At 37.0% G+C, this 15,804-nt stretch overlaps 1 protein-coding gene across 1 annotated transcript in view; it reads left to right on the top strand.

Moving 5' to 3' along the window:
* The window catches only part of Dpp10 (dipeptidyl peptidase like 10), a 772,006-nt gene that overhangs the window by 718,978 nt on the left and 37,224 nt on the right, over window positions 1-15,804 (top strand). Inside the window, exons 14-17 of the mRNA XM_051147278.1 lie at window positions 336-427; window positions 1,022-1,069; window positions 6,561-6,682; window positions 7,960-8,007. Coding sequence (XP_051003235.1) covers window positions 336-427; window positions 1,022-1,069; window positions 6,561-6,682; window positions 7,960-8,007 — 310 coding nt within the window. The remainder of the gene's footprint in view (window positions 1-335; window positions 428-1,021; window positions 1,070-6,560; window positions 6,683-7,959; window positions 8,008-15,804) is intronic.

The raw sequence follows: 15,804 nt of genomic DNA, 5'->3' as shown, positions 1-15,804 counted from the left end.
CTGCCAGTCTTCTTCTTCTTCTTCTTCTTCTTCTTCTTCTTCTTCTTCTTCTTCTTCTTCTTCTTCTTCTTCTTCTCCTCCTTCTTCTCCTTCTCCTTCTCCTTCTCCTTCTCCTTCTTCTTCTTCTTCCTCTTCCTCTTCTTCTTCTTCTTCTTCTTCTTCTTCTTCTTCTTCTTCTTCTTTTTCTTCTTCTTCTTCTTCTTCTTCTTCTTCTTCTTCTTCTTCTTCTTCTTCTTCTTCTTCTTCTTCTTCTTCTTCTTCTTCATTTTAACCCAGGGAGATGCTGTTTAAGTAAAACTGAGAAATCAATATTTTCAATTTTATTTTTTTTGCAGAGTAAAAGCGAGCAAATTACGGTGCGGCATCTGACATCAGGAAACTGGGAAGTGATAAAGATCTTGGCCTATGATGAAACAACTCAAAAAATGTGATTGTTTTTGCTTCTCTACATGGGTTGACCGTCAGCGTTGTCAAGTGTAATCTTTCTACTTTTGGAGAATTATTTTCTTACCAAAGCCCTTGTTCAAGCAAGCTAACCATGTAATAATAACCCTCTCTTTAAAAGCATTGTCTTGGGACTGCACCATGTACTGCTCTTGCAGAGGACTTAGGTTCAGTTCTCAGTGCCCATATCAGGAGGCCTACAAACTAATTGTAATTTCAGCTCCAGGGAAACCTGATGCCCTCTGTTGGCCTCTATGGGTGCTTGCCTGCACATACAACTATACACAGATACATATAAATAAAAATAAATCTTAAAATTTTTATCTTTGCTTTATTCACAGACACTGCACACAGACCCAGTTCTACCATATTCTCTTAAGACATTGGTAAAGCTTAAGATGCAAGGTGCTTACCTTTCAAAGCAAGACAGATGCATTTCCTGAATGGAACATATCCACATGACTGAATAACAAAACAGCCCTCATCTGTCTTTTTTGATGGGTTACAAATTTCAAGTGAAAATTAATGTTGACGAAAATAAATCTGTCTCTAATGATTTTGCTATTTTTCCCCACAGTTACTTTCTGAGCACAGAGTTTTCTCCCCGAGGGAGGCAGCTGTACAGGTAGGTGGTTTGAACTCATTTCCCCCAGATTGGCTTTTCAGAGGCCACCACCACAAGACTACAGAGGCAGGGTAAATCTTAGCTCATTTTCAATATGGCGAGGGAAGATGACTCTCTGTATGGCAACCTAAAACAAAGCCTTGTGCTTGTCTCGTGCGTGTGGACCTCAGCAAGCCTGGGAAGCCTCACCGAAATTAGTATTTTCCCTCTTGCTCTTAAATGCTTTTTTTTTTTAATTTGCTGATAACAAAAAGATGCAGCTCTCACGACAGAGAGAATAAAATACATCTTATTCGGGAGCCCGATATGAGTGGCCATGGCTTGGGAGCACAGACTTAGGTCATCCCAAATACAGCATTACAATGAGGTAACAGTTTCATGTACCTTTTACTGTAATAATACAAAGAAATTCATACATTAAGATACCTTTTAAATACATCAGCAGGAACCTCTGGTAGACAACTTACAGTAAATCTGAGAAGCTTACACTACAGGCATCAGGTGCTGGTATTTGGTGACAATCTTAGAGAACGGGAGAATACAGGATTCTATTCAAACATTTCGAGGAGATTTCCCTAATAGTCACAGTATGTTAGTTCATACACCAAGGTGACCAATAAATGGCTATTCAAGCAGCTAAGACAGGCCAAGATAATTTGGCTCAGAAACTGCAACATCCCAACTTCTCTATAACCCTGGAATATTAAGCAGTCAATTGACCTCTGTAAATGTTCAATCCAGTGTCTTTCTTGGAAATTTAGTTCACTGGGCAAACACACAACAATGAAAATATGAAAAAAACTGGGACTAATGTTAAAGTTAATTTTACAAAAATAATATTTGTTTCTCAGTTCCTCTCTTAAACTGGCTATCACACAAGCAATAGAGAATCTTATATTTGTTTAATAATATGCTTCACAACATAATAACTGAGCAGTTATTATTCTAGTCTTAACCCTCTAAGTTAATTTGGCTGCCTCCCAGAATACATCCAAGAGTTGCTTGCACTTTGTAGCTTTCCTTGCTGAGCTCTCTCTCCTCACTTCTCCTGGACTGCTCTTGTGGCTGAATCGCCTACTTTTCTACCTCCTCCTCCTCTGGCTGCAGGAAGTCCAGCCCTATTCTCTCCTCTGCTCAGTGATTGGCTGTAAGCTGCTTTACTGACATATCAGGGGACAAGTAGGGAGCAGTATCTATACAACACTGAAACAGATTGTCAGAACAAGAATTGTAACCAGATATGGGGGGGAGTGACAAGTAACAGAATCAGCATTTGAATTATACAATAACCTTTCACCTGGAGTCTAATTTTCAATATGGCCAATCTCTTCAAAAAGAATCTCATACTCTTGCCCTGGTCCTTTGGCTGTGACCTTCTGAGAGCCTGGGAGATTATGCCCAGGCCTGGAGGTGTCTGTGCCCTTCTTAATTTTATTTCTCCACTTTTATAGTTCCACAGAGTTTTTGTACATATGTATGTGACTTATTTTTTCCACCTACAAACATTACAGACTTTTACATATTTTCCTAGCAATCTTTCCTTCTGCACCATCTCATGTTGGGTTTTCTGGGCATCAATCAATGTGGCCTAAATATAATTCATTCCTATATGATATAATACTTTGATGGATCGGTGCCTGAATACAAATTCTAGCAAGCAACAGCTATGTTCTCTTTTCCTTTTATTCTTTGTCTTTTTGTTTGTTTGTTTTTATTGTCTTGAGGTTCATAAAATTAAATGAGATTGTTTGAGAAAGTAGCCTTATTTGAGTCTAGATTATTCCTTGCTTAACTAAAATAAAGCAATACATATGTGACTGTTCACATCTTCCCAGCATTTACAAATTCAAAACTAAATTTATCTAGGGTTAAGAACGCAGCTATTCAGCATTAAAAAGTCTCAATCTGCAAACTCTCCACAGGACCTCACAAAAATGACTTTTATTTTGGACAAGCAAATGGCCTATTATTTCTGGATTCTCCATGCTCTTTCTAATTTCCATTTCACATACCAGCTTTTAAACATGTCAAGGTTTCTGTGGTTTATTCTCAGTGGAAATTCACCCTTTTTGAAAAAGTTTCACCTCTCCTTACCAAACAGCCTATACTTATTTTTAAGAGTAGAAATGTATATTGAGGACCAGGGATAAAATGCAAGCATGGAAACTGGATGTTTGGATTGCCAGTTTCTATCTAAAAGTTGGGTAGATGAAAATCCAGTATTTGAGAGATGAATATGTGAGATTCCTAGAGCAAACTGGATAGCTAGACTAGCGAGAATAGACAAGCTCTTAGTTTAGGAAGAGACTGACTGTCCAATGAAATAAAATTGATAACAATTGCAAAAGATATCCACCTCAACCTCTAGCCACCAATACAAGTATGTACCCTGGAGAATGGTTTCTCTCATGTTCAGGGTGAGTCTTCTCACGTCAATTAACACAATTAAGAAAATACCCCCAAAAAAGAAAGAAAGAAAAAGAAAGAAAGAAAGAAAGAAAGAAAGAAAGAAAGAAAGAAAGAAAGAAAGAAAGGTGCCGGGCATGGTGGCGCATGCCTTTAATCCCAGCACTCGGGAGGCAAAGGCAGGTGGATCGCTGTGAGTTCGAGGCCAGCCTGGTCTACAAAGCCAGTCCAGGACAGCCAAGGCTACACAGAGAAACCCAGTGTCGAAAACCCCCCAAAAATTTTTTAAAAAGGGAGAAAGAAACCAAGAAACAAAGAAAGAAAGAAATGAAAAGAAAATTCCTCAGAGATGTGCTCTCAGATCAACCAAATCCAGATAACTCATTATTATGACTCTAAGTTATATAAAATTGACAAAGAAAACTAACTTACAACCATAAACAATGCTTTAGAGATGTAGAAATCTTTCCTCGTATTTTATTCCTTTCATTTGAAAAAAGATACTAAAAGAAATGGCCATTGGCAATAAGCCTTGGTCAAGTTCAATGGGCGAACTTCCTTTCTTTTATTAGTCTAAATGTGACTTGAGTCACATCCACTGGTTAGATGTGTGTGATTACTTGTGACTGTGTCATGACAGTCAATTTGCCCATGACCTGGACTAGTGCAGTGGACTGTGCTATAAAAAGAACACAGTGTCAACAAGTGTCCTCTTTTACATAGCACATGGAGTGTCAATTGGCTTGAATGTTAGAACGAGTTTGACCCAGAAAACTCAGTGTCTTGCTTTAGCTGTAAAAATGATCAGTAGTTGATTTAGTGCATGGAGGAATCAGAACTGTCACCAAATCCAGTGCTGGTATTTTTTTCCTAAAAAGCACTGTATTTTTTGTTTCAGGGCTGTCATAAACTGAGTAGTGTGAAAGAGGGCTAGAGAGATAGTGCATACAGTGTTTGTTTTATAAGTACGAGGGTCTGAGTTCCTATCCTGAGCACCCATATTAAAAGTGGTGATGCTTACTTGAAATCATAGTGTTACCATGAGGGAGGCATAGGAGGATCCCTGGAGGCTGATGGCCAGGCAATCTAGCTGAAATAGAGAGCTTTGGGTACAGTGACAGACTCTGTCTCAAAAACATAAAGAGTGGAGAAACAGAGGGTGAAAGCCAACATCAACATTTGGCCCCAGCTCATGCATGTTCTAGAGAGTGAACACACATGCATGTCCCATGTACCCACTCACTAAGTAAGTAAGTCTTAAACACCACTGTGAATCTCTAGGAACATTGCATATGAAAGCTTTATGAAAGAAGAGAAAAAGGGAAGGTTTCAGTTCTCAATGTTACCAACCCAGGGTGGACGGTATGCAACCAAGACACTTCCTAAACTCTGGAATGAGGCTGCAACATCACTGTGAATATATTTAGTATCCTAGAAAATGGTTAAATGAAAAAATTTATAACCATAGTTCAAATAAATGTATGTGGTTATCTCACCAGTCATTGAAGGGTGAATTTCTGAGTGCCTGGTCTGTCTGTGTCTGTGGGCTGTGATGCTATCACAGCATTTCAAGAGTGAGGTTATAACTCACTGTGGGCTACAGATAACAGTTAGCCTGAGTTTCTTTTCCCACTCTCATGTCCACTCTACTATGTCTTCTCTTTTCCCTAGGATTATCGTATACTAAATGTCAAAATCAATATGGTTATTAATCATTAGTGTGGCACATTCTAAAATGTGGTTGAGAACACTTTGCTCAAATAAGCTTTATAAAAAAGCTTTTGAATAGCATATATTAATTATACATAATAATGTCATTACGGCATTTTCACACATGTATATAATGTATTTCAATCACATTTATTTCCTTGTCCCCTCCTACTCTTTTGATCCTTTTCCTCCTCTCAAGAAGTCTCCTTTATACTTTCATGTAGTGTATGTATGTGTGTGTGTGTGTGTGTGTGTGTGTGTGTGAGTGAGAGAGAGAGAGAGAGAGAGAGAGAGAGAGAGAGACAGAGACAGAGACAGAGACAGAGACACAGAGAGACAGAGACAGACAGACAGACAGACAGAAACAGAAAAAGTTTGTTAGGTCTATTTACAGAAATGTGAACAACTTATGAGTGGCTAAACCACAGAATAAAATGTCTCTCCTTCCCTCTTGAGACATTATCTGTCCGTAACTCCAAGACCATTCGTCATGAGCATGCCTCTCTTTCAGGGGAAAAGAAAACGTATGTTTTAATTTTCCAACTGGAGTAATTTTATACTTGAAACTAGTTATAAAATAAAGGTTATTGATATGTGGTTTAATCTTGAATGCCTTCTTCCCTAAAGCACCATTATCATAAAATGAAGACAAAATGATTTCATTGACCTTGTATGTCAGTCCTATATTTTTATATACAAATGTTTCTTCACTAAAATCTCAATGCCGTTTTTGATAGGAAAAGTTAGGGTACCAAATTCTAACATTTACACTCTTGAGGTTAAAAAGATAGGAGCTTCATTTGGGGAGAGTTGTAGAGGTAATTTTTTTGGTTTTGCCTGATGAGGATTCCTTTATCTCTGCTTCTATGGACAAGTTGTCTTCTAGACTGTACATACAAAGAAAATGTAGGGATTGGAGATAGATCAGCAGTTAAAAGTCTGTATTGCACTTTCAGAAGACCACAATTTAGTTTCCAGAACCCAGATGCCCTCATCTGGCCTCCTCAGGAATCCACACATACATGCACACACATATATGGGCATACACAAAAATGAAATAAGTATTAAAAGGGAAATGCAGTTAACGATAAATTATCCTGAATGCCATGGTTATCGATGCACTTCTAGCCATGTACACCTACAACTTATATGCTTCTATCATAATTTTAATGCTATTTCTCAGAAGAAAAAATGTATCTGTCCTAACTTTAATAATAGAAAATGATTCTGCATGTTTTGAATGAATCACAAGCTAGAAGGAATTTTCCCAGGAGCTCTGAGGCAGTTTTTTTATTTGACTGTATTTAAATGTTTATACCTTGAATTTCAAGTGTTCATATTAACAATATTTCTCATTTCTGTTTTATTTTTCTAGTGCTTCTACTGAGGGATTGTTAAATCGTGATTGCATCTCATGTAACTTTATGAAAGAAGATTGCACATATTTTGATGCCAGCTTCAGTCCCTTGAACCAGCATTTCTTGTTATTCTGTGAAGGTTAGATAGTATATGCTTTTTAGTAGGATTCATTTAATACATTTCACTTATAGGAGGCAAGAAAGTGCCATCAGATTTCCTGGAGATTGAGTAGGTACTTGTGAGTTTCCCAACTTGAGTATTGGGAACTGGATCTAGGTTCTTTCCATTATTTTTCCAAGGTCAATAACTTAACTGCTGAGCCATCACTCTAGGTCCTTCGAACTAGACATTTTTAGAAATTAAAAAAAAAAAAAAACTTCCTTCTTTATAAACAGTAGTTTTAATAATCAAGGAGGGGAAAAGAGCCAATTTCATTGGTAAAATGCTTTTTATATAAGAATTAGGGCTTGAATTTGGTCCTGAGAGTCACATTTAACAAAAATAATGTTATCACACTTGTAATCCCAGCACTTGGGGAGGCAGAGGCAGATGGGTCTCTGTGATTACAAAGCTAGTCTGGTCTACAAAGTAAATCCAGAATAGCCAAGGTTACACAGAGAAAATCTGACTCTAGAAAACAAAACAAAAATGTTGAGTACAGCATCAAGCCCTTACAATTCCTGTGCTGAGGACAAGAAACTGAGAGATGCCTGGGGCTTTCTGAGATATAGAGACACCTACTTGGCAAATTCCTAGCCAGTGAGAGATATCTTCTCAAAAAAGTTAAACATCACTGCCAGCTAAAGTGCCATGCCCAAGGTTGTCCTTGGACTTCCACCTGCATACATACGGAGGGGCCTGCTCACCCAGAACACCACTCCTCGCATATAAAAATTTGGGATTTATGTGAAATCACTTCATCTGCTCATCACTTCATTTGGTGTTGACCAATGGCTCCCACCTCCTATTCCTTCTTTTGTCTTATGCCATAATGTCATACTCTTACATGGGTGTGTTTAGATGTGTGTGTGTATCAAACAGAATAATATCCACTTTAGCGTGGTCCATATTTCTCCTTGGGAGGAATTGAGTGGCATGAATTCTGTTAATTTTGTTTCTGTTTCATTGTATTTTAAATATAAAGAACTCTCATTTGGAAGAAGGATCTACGCATTGTAGTCTTTACGATAAGCACTAATTAGATATTCTTATTATTTTCTTGATTTGCTTGTGTGCATATGTATGCATGTAGGTGTGCATGGCATGAAGCATATGTGGAGGTCAGAGGACAATTTGGGATTTAGCTCTCTTCTTCCACCACTGACTTGGCAGAAAGTACATTTGCCCATTCAGCCATCTTTCCAGCCACCTTACATGTCTTTAAAAACCTTTATATGTCTATTTTTAAATTTCAGGTCCAAGAGTCCCAGTGGTCAGTCTCCATAGTACAGACAACCCATCAAGTGAGTAGAGGATGAGACAACTTGGAAAATTATTCTTGGATTGATCATAGTCAAAATGCTTTCTTGTCTGTTTGCTCTTGTATTGTTTTATTTTGATTCTGAATGCCATGCTCTCTGGAACCTTCCTCAAAAGGATCCTCAGCCCAATGGGTGCTTTCTGGAGGTCTTCAAGTTAATTTTATGTATGCTAATAAAGCAGTTAAGTGAGTGGTTTAATCATGTCATAGCTTAGGTTAGATCATGATTTCTGTTGTATCTCCATCCAACGAAGAAAGATCGAGAGCTTTGTGAATTTATGCCTGTTTGCCTCTGAGTTTCTGAATCAAGTTTGAGCCCCATGTAGATTAACTTCTATTCCAATGCCTTTTATAGAGATAGTCATAAAATATTTGGAAAAAAAATAAAATATTTTATGTGCTTTATTTTATCTCACTTGTATTAGATATGTAGGCATCATTATATATATAAATTATTCACATATGTGTATTTATATGTGAATATTCTCGATTATTCATTTATATATTCTGCCAACTTTATTTTTAATTGGCAACCAATATTTTCAAATAATGTATCACAGTCTAGGGTTTTATTGATAAGATAGATAGTTGTGTGTTTAAGAACTTAGAGTAAATATGTAAGAACATAATCAAATCAATCTTCTTTCGATATTTCTTCTTAATTCAGTTCTTAATTTTATGTGTATCTATGTATGTTTATATGCCTAGTGTATGTACATACACCAAGGAGGCTACAAGAAGGCAACTGATCCCCTGGAAAGGGATTTGTAGTCAGTTGTGAAATGACCAATGTGAGTACCAGGAAGCAAACCCATGTTCTCTGCAAGAGTGATATGCACTCTCAACTCTTGGGACATCTCTCCAGTCCCCAGAAGGACTGGTCTTAGAATGAATTTCTGTATAACACTGCCTTTTCATGCCTGATTCTACTTCTGTTTTCTAAATTTACAAAGTCAGAATTCTTGTGCTCTAGTGACCTGTATAATCATTTAAATTTACTTGTATTTATGTGAGTGTGAAAATATGCCATGTATGTCCAAGTTCCAGTGGAGGCCAGAAGAGGGTGCTACAGGCCCTAGACGTAGACTTCTATATGGTTATGAGCTTCCCCATAGGGATGTTGAGAGCTGAACTCAGTGCTTCTGCAAGAATAGTACTGACTCATGACCACTAAGCCTTTTCTCCAGCCATAGCTTTGTAATCTTACTGTCAAATTTTTACTGGTTGACTTGCTGAAGTCAGAGAGCATCCCTGAGATAATTTGTTTTATTATTTCATTTTGCATATAAAGAAACTGAGTCACGGACACATTAAAGAACTTAGGGAGGACATCCTATTGGGACTCTAGATGAGAGAAGCATGGAAGAATAGCAAAGTAGAAGAATCCAGAGGGTCCTAGAAACCTCCAAGTAGAACATTATGATAGGCAGATTTGGGCCCAGGGGTCCCGCTCAAACTAAGGCACCAGCCAAGGACAATACAGGCGGTAAACTTTAAACCCCTACCCAGATCTAGCCAATGGTCAGAACAGTCTCCACACTTGAGTGGGGAGTGGGATATGACTTTCACACGTACTCTGGTGCCTCACAATTGACCATGTTCCCTGGAGGGGGAGACCTGGTGGCACTCAGTGGAAGGACAGCAGGTTACCGAGAAGAGACTTGATACCCTATGAGCAGATACAGGGGGAGGTAATCCCCCTCAGGAACAGTCATAGGGGAGGGGAATAAGGGGAAAAATGGGAGGGAGGGAAGAATGGGAGGATACAAGGGATGGGATAACCATTGAGATGTAACAGGAATAAATTTAAAAAAAAAAAAAAAAAAGAACTTAGCCAGGATCATATTTTTATTTAATAGAGCCAGAAATCAAATGAGGAATCCAAGCTTAGAATATGTTTCTGTTATGGCTTTTTCCTGATTCACCTTTACGGAAGTAGCCATTTTCATTGGATGGTGCTATACATGTGTAGAGTTGGAGAGTACATGCATTTCAGAGAAAAGAAAGGCAACCCATGATCATGCAGTTGAACTATATAGAAACTTATCATCTGTTCCCACAAAGACAGGTACTAAGTTTCTGGTATTTTCTTGTTTGACTGGAAGACAACTCAGCATTTATTTCAGTTTCTATTTGTTCCTTTGTCCTCATCTTCAGAACATATCTTAAAGGGGTGTGGTAAATGATTGAGTCTGCTTACCACTCACAGCAAAGATAATTTTATTTCTGCATATGTATAGGGTCTTTTGCAATGTGTGCATGAGTGGAGATATTCTATATTGAGTTAAATTGGAAGCAACACTTGCTACTTTGATTAAATTTTATAATATGCATCACTCAGAGATAGAAAATGTCTAAAATCACCCCATGCCTTCGTTTAACAGTAAACATTTCAACAATCAGAGCATTATATTTGAAGAACCTGCTTGTGAATGCAGAGGTAGTTAGGACAACTTCAGTTGTTAACAAAATAGAAAGAAAATTTAATTTTACAGATAGAAAATAATCATATGAAATGACTCCATCTTTACTTTCTTCAGAGAGCAGAAATGCCACAGCTAATAGCTCTGAGGACCACTTTCCTTGTAGACAAAGGGACAAATACATTTGCAATAGGTGATATGTTTATGACCTATGAGACGTGGCAGCTCTGGGTGTCACACTGCATATTTGACCTCTGTCAAAGGATAATTCAAAGAAAATTCTTTGTGAGAAATGGATTTAATTTTATGCTATGTTTTCATAACATTGCTGACAGTTACAGAACATTTCTCCTGACAATTTGCCAAATATTTCTAATGTCCCCACCAAGAAGTCAACTCTGATTGCCTCATGATCAAGAAGTAGTTTTCACATTCGTTAGGTGAATAGAGGTCAGGGGCTTGCTTTTCTTTTAAAGGACACTTACTTAGGGAGACAAAGTTTTTCATTCAGTGACAGGTGGGTGGGAGAGTTGATAAAAATAGCAGCATCAATGAAACAGACTTAGCTGTTCTCTGAACCACACGAAATAAAATATGTCATGAAAAGAAAATTGTGGAAAGAAAACTAAGACTGCTTAACCAACATGGAAAAGTAATGTAAAACAGTAAATAAAACATCATATTAATATCTTTTCTAATAAATTAATAGCAAAAGGCTTTATTTTAATGATGACTGCGTAGAAAGTGCATCCCATAGCTTTCTATTAGAATTATGAAGAGCTGCAAACACTTAGGAAGATAACAAAATCTTCAGCCTTCAGTGTTTCACATATTCTTTTTCCTTTTGACAATTCAAGCTGAGTTAAAAATCTGAATATTAGTTTATAACATAAACATATTGATGATTTATATAAAACTACAAGAAAGGACCAGGGAGATAACTCAGATAGTAACTCACCTTTCTAAAAAACCCAAAATGCCACGTTCAACCACTGTCACCATATAATCTGGGCATGGACATTCATTGCTGTTTTGCCAGCACTCTGGAGGAAGAGCCAAGGTGATCAGAAATGCAAGGTCATTCTTAGCTACATAGTGAGTTCAAGGCTAACATGGGATCCTGATATTCTGTCTCAAAAACAAAACAATATCCAAACACAAGATGATCATCTCAGATAATCAGAGTCCTTACATTTACGTGGGAACCTTTCAAGTGAGTTTTGTTTTGTTGTTTCTGTTTTAGTATTTTCCAAATACTCTATACTGAACATACATTCAGTGTGTAATGGACTTAATATATGGCATAAATACAAAAATTTTATATGGCTAATACTTGAAATACCGATTTCCTCTATTGATGTCCATCTGTCCAAGGACAGGTTCACTCCACTGCCCCAGCCTTATGGGATGTGCAGTTATGTTGTCAGCTCCAAGGGCAAGCGGTGAATCCCATAGCAAGAACAGACAGCAAAGCTTTCTGTTTTTTCTTCTATTTATATAGCCAACACCATTCAATTATGGGGCTTCCCCTTAAACAACAGTGTGTGCCCTCTGGATACCATTAATGTGCGACTTTGGGCTCTAAACTCCTCCATGATTTTGGTAGAGAAATCATTGGGCTAGAGTTTCCATCTCTCTCTCTCTCTCCCTCCATCCCTCTCTCTCTCTCTCTCTCTCTCTCTCTCTCTCTCTCTCTCTCTCTCTCTCTCTCTCTCCTTTCTCTTCCTTGCAGCATATACCTTCCCTGCTTTTAGGCATGTCTGTTTCTTTCCTTTGGCTCTTCCTTTCCATGCTTTCCTTTCCTATTTTCTGTCTTCCATTTCTTTGGCTCACTGACTGTTTATTCTTTTGTTACTTTTTATCATCCTTTTCTCATCGCTTCACATCATTCTGTTCTTATTATCTTCTCTTTGTATTCCACCCTCTACGTTTAACTCTGCGCCTTAGCATGACCTCGCCTTCCAATTGTTTGATGAGAACAAGTGCTTACAAAGCCCATTTTCTGAATTTATTGCAATTTTTGGTGTGCCCATACTATTTTGAAATGGTTTAAATCTTTCTAAATGTTGTTGTTGTAACTACAATTTAGCTCTCTGTGCTCATGGAAAGATATTTATTTTATGAGTAAATTAATTCCATTTAATGTAAATGAAAAAAAATTCCAACTGCTGTTATAGTAATGTAATCAGTTTACTTGTAATTATGTTTTTCCCCAGTGGTAATTTATAATAAGTTATATGAAATTACTCCAATAATACTCCCACGTTGGCCCCACTAGATGTTCTTACTCGTTTACCTAATTATTAATTGTAATTCAATAATACAGTACACATTTATAAAACAAAATGTTAAATATGATCTGTATTTAGCGGTATAAAGATAAAAATTAAACAAACTTTAATGTCTTTTCTACAAACAACGTCATCAAGTGATGTTGGCATCTTGCACATGCAGAAAGTAGAATATTCAGTGTGCTTTTATAATAGTGTTTACAGTGTGAATCAGTGATCTTAATGGGCTATACAGAGTAAGAATTCATAGCTTCAGGGCCAGTGAGATGGCTTAATGGGTAAACTGCCAACCTCATGAGTTCAATTCCCCAGGCACACAAGGTGGAAGTAAAGAACTCCTAAAAGTCGTGCTCTGACTTTCATACACACCACTAAATACCTAAATGAGAATGTAATTAAGATGTTTGAAATGTGAATTCACATTTTCTAACATTTGTTATAAGATGTTGTGATGGCTTCTTTTAAAAATGTGCTAGCATTTAAATAACACAGGTGGCTGGGTTTAGGAAAATCAGAAAACAAGTTCTTTGTAATTTCTGTTATTGAGGATGATAGTAAGAAGAAATTTGAGCCAGGTGTGGTGACATACACCTTTAATTCCAGCACTCAGGAGGCAGAGGAAGGAGGATATCTGTGAGTTTGAGAAAACCTATCTCTAAAAAAAAAAAGAAACAAACAAACAAAAAAAAAAACCAAAAAAAAAAAAAAAAAACCCAAAAAAAAAACAAAAAAAACAAAAAGAAAAAGAAAGAAAAGTTTGTTTGGAAGGGGATTATACATAGAAGTCATAACTCAAAAAATAAACAGAGTTAAGTGGGTAGAGCATGGTCATTTCTCTTGATTTCTGAGGCTGAGGGTGGAACCCAGTGGTAGGACGCTCACCTGACATGTGTCATGCCCTGGACTCTATTCCCAGCACAGCAAACAATCCAGCAGGAAATCTGGAAACTCACTAAGATAAGTAGATGGTTAAAATATAGGCAATACATGGAAGGTGAGTAAAACAAATGAAATGTGACTTTATAAATAAAAGTAATGAACATAAAATATTTGAAATGAAAAGAAAATGTATTCCACCCAATGCTCAACGAATGTACCACCAAACTTACACAAGGTGTTCTAGAAAATAGAGGTCCAGGAAGACATGGTGGCACACACATCTAGTTGTAGCATTTGGGAGGCAGAGGAAGGACAATCTCCAATTGGAGATGACTTTTGCCTGGAAAAAGAGTATAAACCCAACACGGGCTCATAACAAAACCCCGTTTAAGAAAGGTAGAAAACCTATACCATCTGTGACCTGTACACCAACTTCAGAATCAAACCAAGTCAAATCAAATGATGCCTGGCTAAAAAGACCTTGTTAGTGAAGGGCTTATCTTACCAGGACAAGGTTCTGAGGTTAGTCCCCAGAATTTTCATAAGAAAGGCAGAGGATTGTGGGGCACACTTATAATCCCAGTCTGAAGAAATGGAGACTGGAGGATATCTTGGGTTCATTGCCCAGTAAGAAACCCTGTCTCAAGCAATAACAACACAAAGGTAGACTCCACCTGAGGAAGTATATGAGTTGGTTCTGTGGCCTCTACAAGATAGATACTGCAAACCCCCTGCCCACTCACACAAGAAAAAGACAGAGAAGAAATGAAAAAAATAAAAGTTTCTCAGGAATTTAAGTGTGAAATTTTTTTACTACATATTACGTTTAGTAATTTATTAAATGGATAACATTTTATGATTACACAATGTTTACTCATTCCATATTGCTGAAATACCCCAAGTCAATATGATTCATCATTGTTATATGAGAATCACAAAGGAACTAGAATTTAGCAATAAATTCATAGTCATTTCAAATAGACAATACAGAAACGTACAGGGAATTCTTATAACATTGAGAGACAGATACTGCTGTGGGATCAAGGAAGGTGGTCTTACCTTACCCAACTGTTTCCATACGCCATTCCACTAGAAGACTCAGCTAGGACAAAGGCAATAATAATAATAACAACAAAACTGCCTTTATTTGCAGAGAACATGGTTGTATACAAAAGCTTTTTTATAAATAAGTAAAAACATATCACAAAACAACTAAAATGAGCAAAAATCATGATTACATATATGTATATGTATTTATACATACATAAGTCAAAAATCTTAAAAACATGATAAAGATTAAATGTAGTTTAAAGCACTTAAAATAAGTTTGACATAATACCTGGAAATGAATCTAGTTAAAACACATGTCCCATAAAATAAAAACTATGGTATATGTCTAAGAGACATCAAAGACTCAGACACACACACACACACACACACACACACAAGCACTTGTATTTCAGGGTCATTTATTTTAGTATATAAACTACCCTCAAGTGCATGTTTACATTTAACAACACATAAGTTAAATCCTAGCAGGCTACTTATGTATTTTCCATCGTAAATCAACTTTAAAAGCTGAATTACTTTATTTATTGTGTGGCACCCTCATGACACGGCACATATCTACAGGTCGGGACACAACACAGATCCTTAAGATCAGTCTTCACAGCTAAGACTAGGAGACACACGCCTTTACCTGCTGAGCCATCTCCCAAGACTATCAGTTAATTTGCAAACTTCTATTTGATTGTTTGTATTTTGCTATCTTTTCCAGTTCACCAGGGTCATTTGCAGCATCTAATATTTTATTGATTTCACTCGCAAATTTTTCTTCTTAGGCTATAATTATCACATATCTTATACTTTGAATGTTTAGTTTTGGAATGAGGGTGTGTGCCTTTTCCAGCTTATTGAACAGTTGGCCTATGATTTTAACATTTCCATCTGAGACTGATACGGTATAGATCATTTCTGGGTTGTTCCTGCTGCCTACATTTTGTTCTCCTCCGGAGTTTTCATATTGGTAATCCAAATGATTCAAATTTTATCTCATTTACTGCTACATAATTTTGTATCCTTTAAAATATTCTGAAGGAAAGTAGTGGCATGACCATACTTTTATTTTCAAAATGTAATGGTAATTCTGATGTACTGGAACAAATGGGGGTAAATTCTCTGAAATGA

This window comes from Acomys russatus, chromosome 6 (genome assembly GCF_903995435.1).
Source record: "Acomys russatus chromosome 6, mAcoRus1.1, whole genome shotgun sequence".
In the NCBI taxonomy this organism is placed as follows: Eukaryota; Metazoa; Chordata; class Mammalia; order Rodentia; family Muridae; genus Acomys; species Acomys russatus.
Note: the sequence above shows the minus strand (reverse complement) of the source record. Positions and strands in the feature narration are given on the sequence as shown.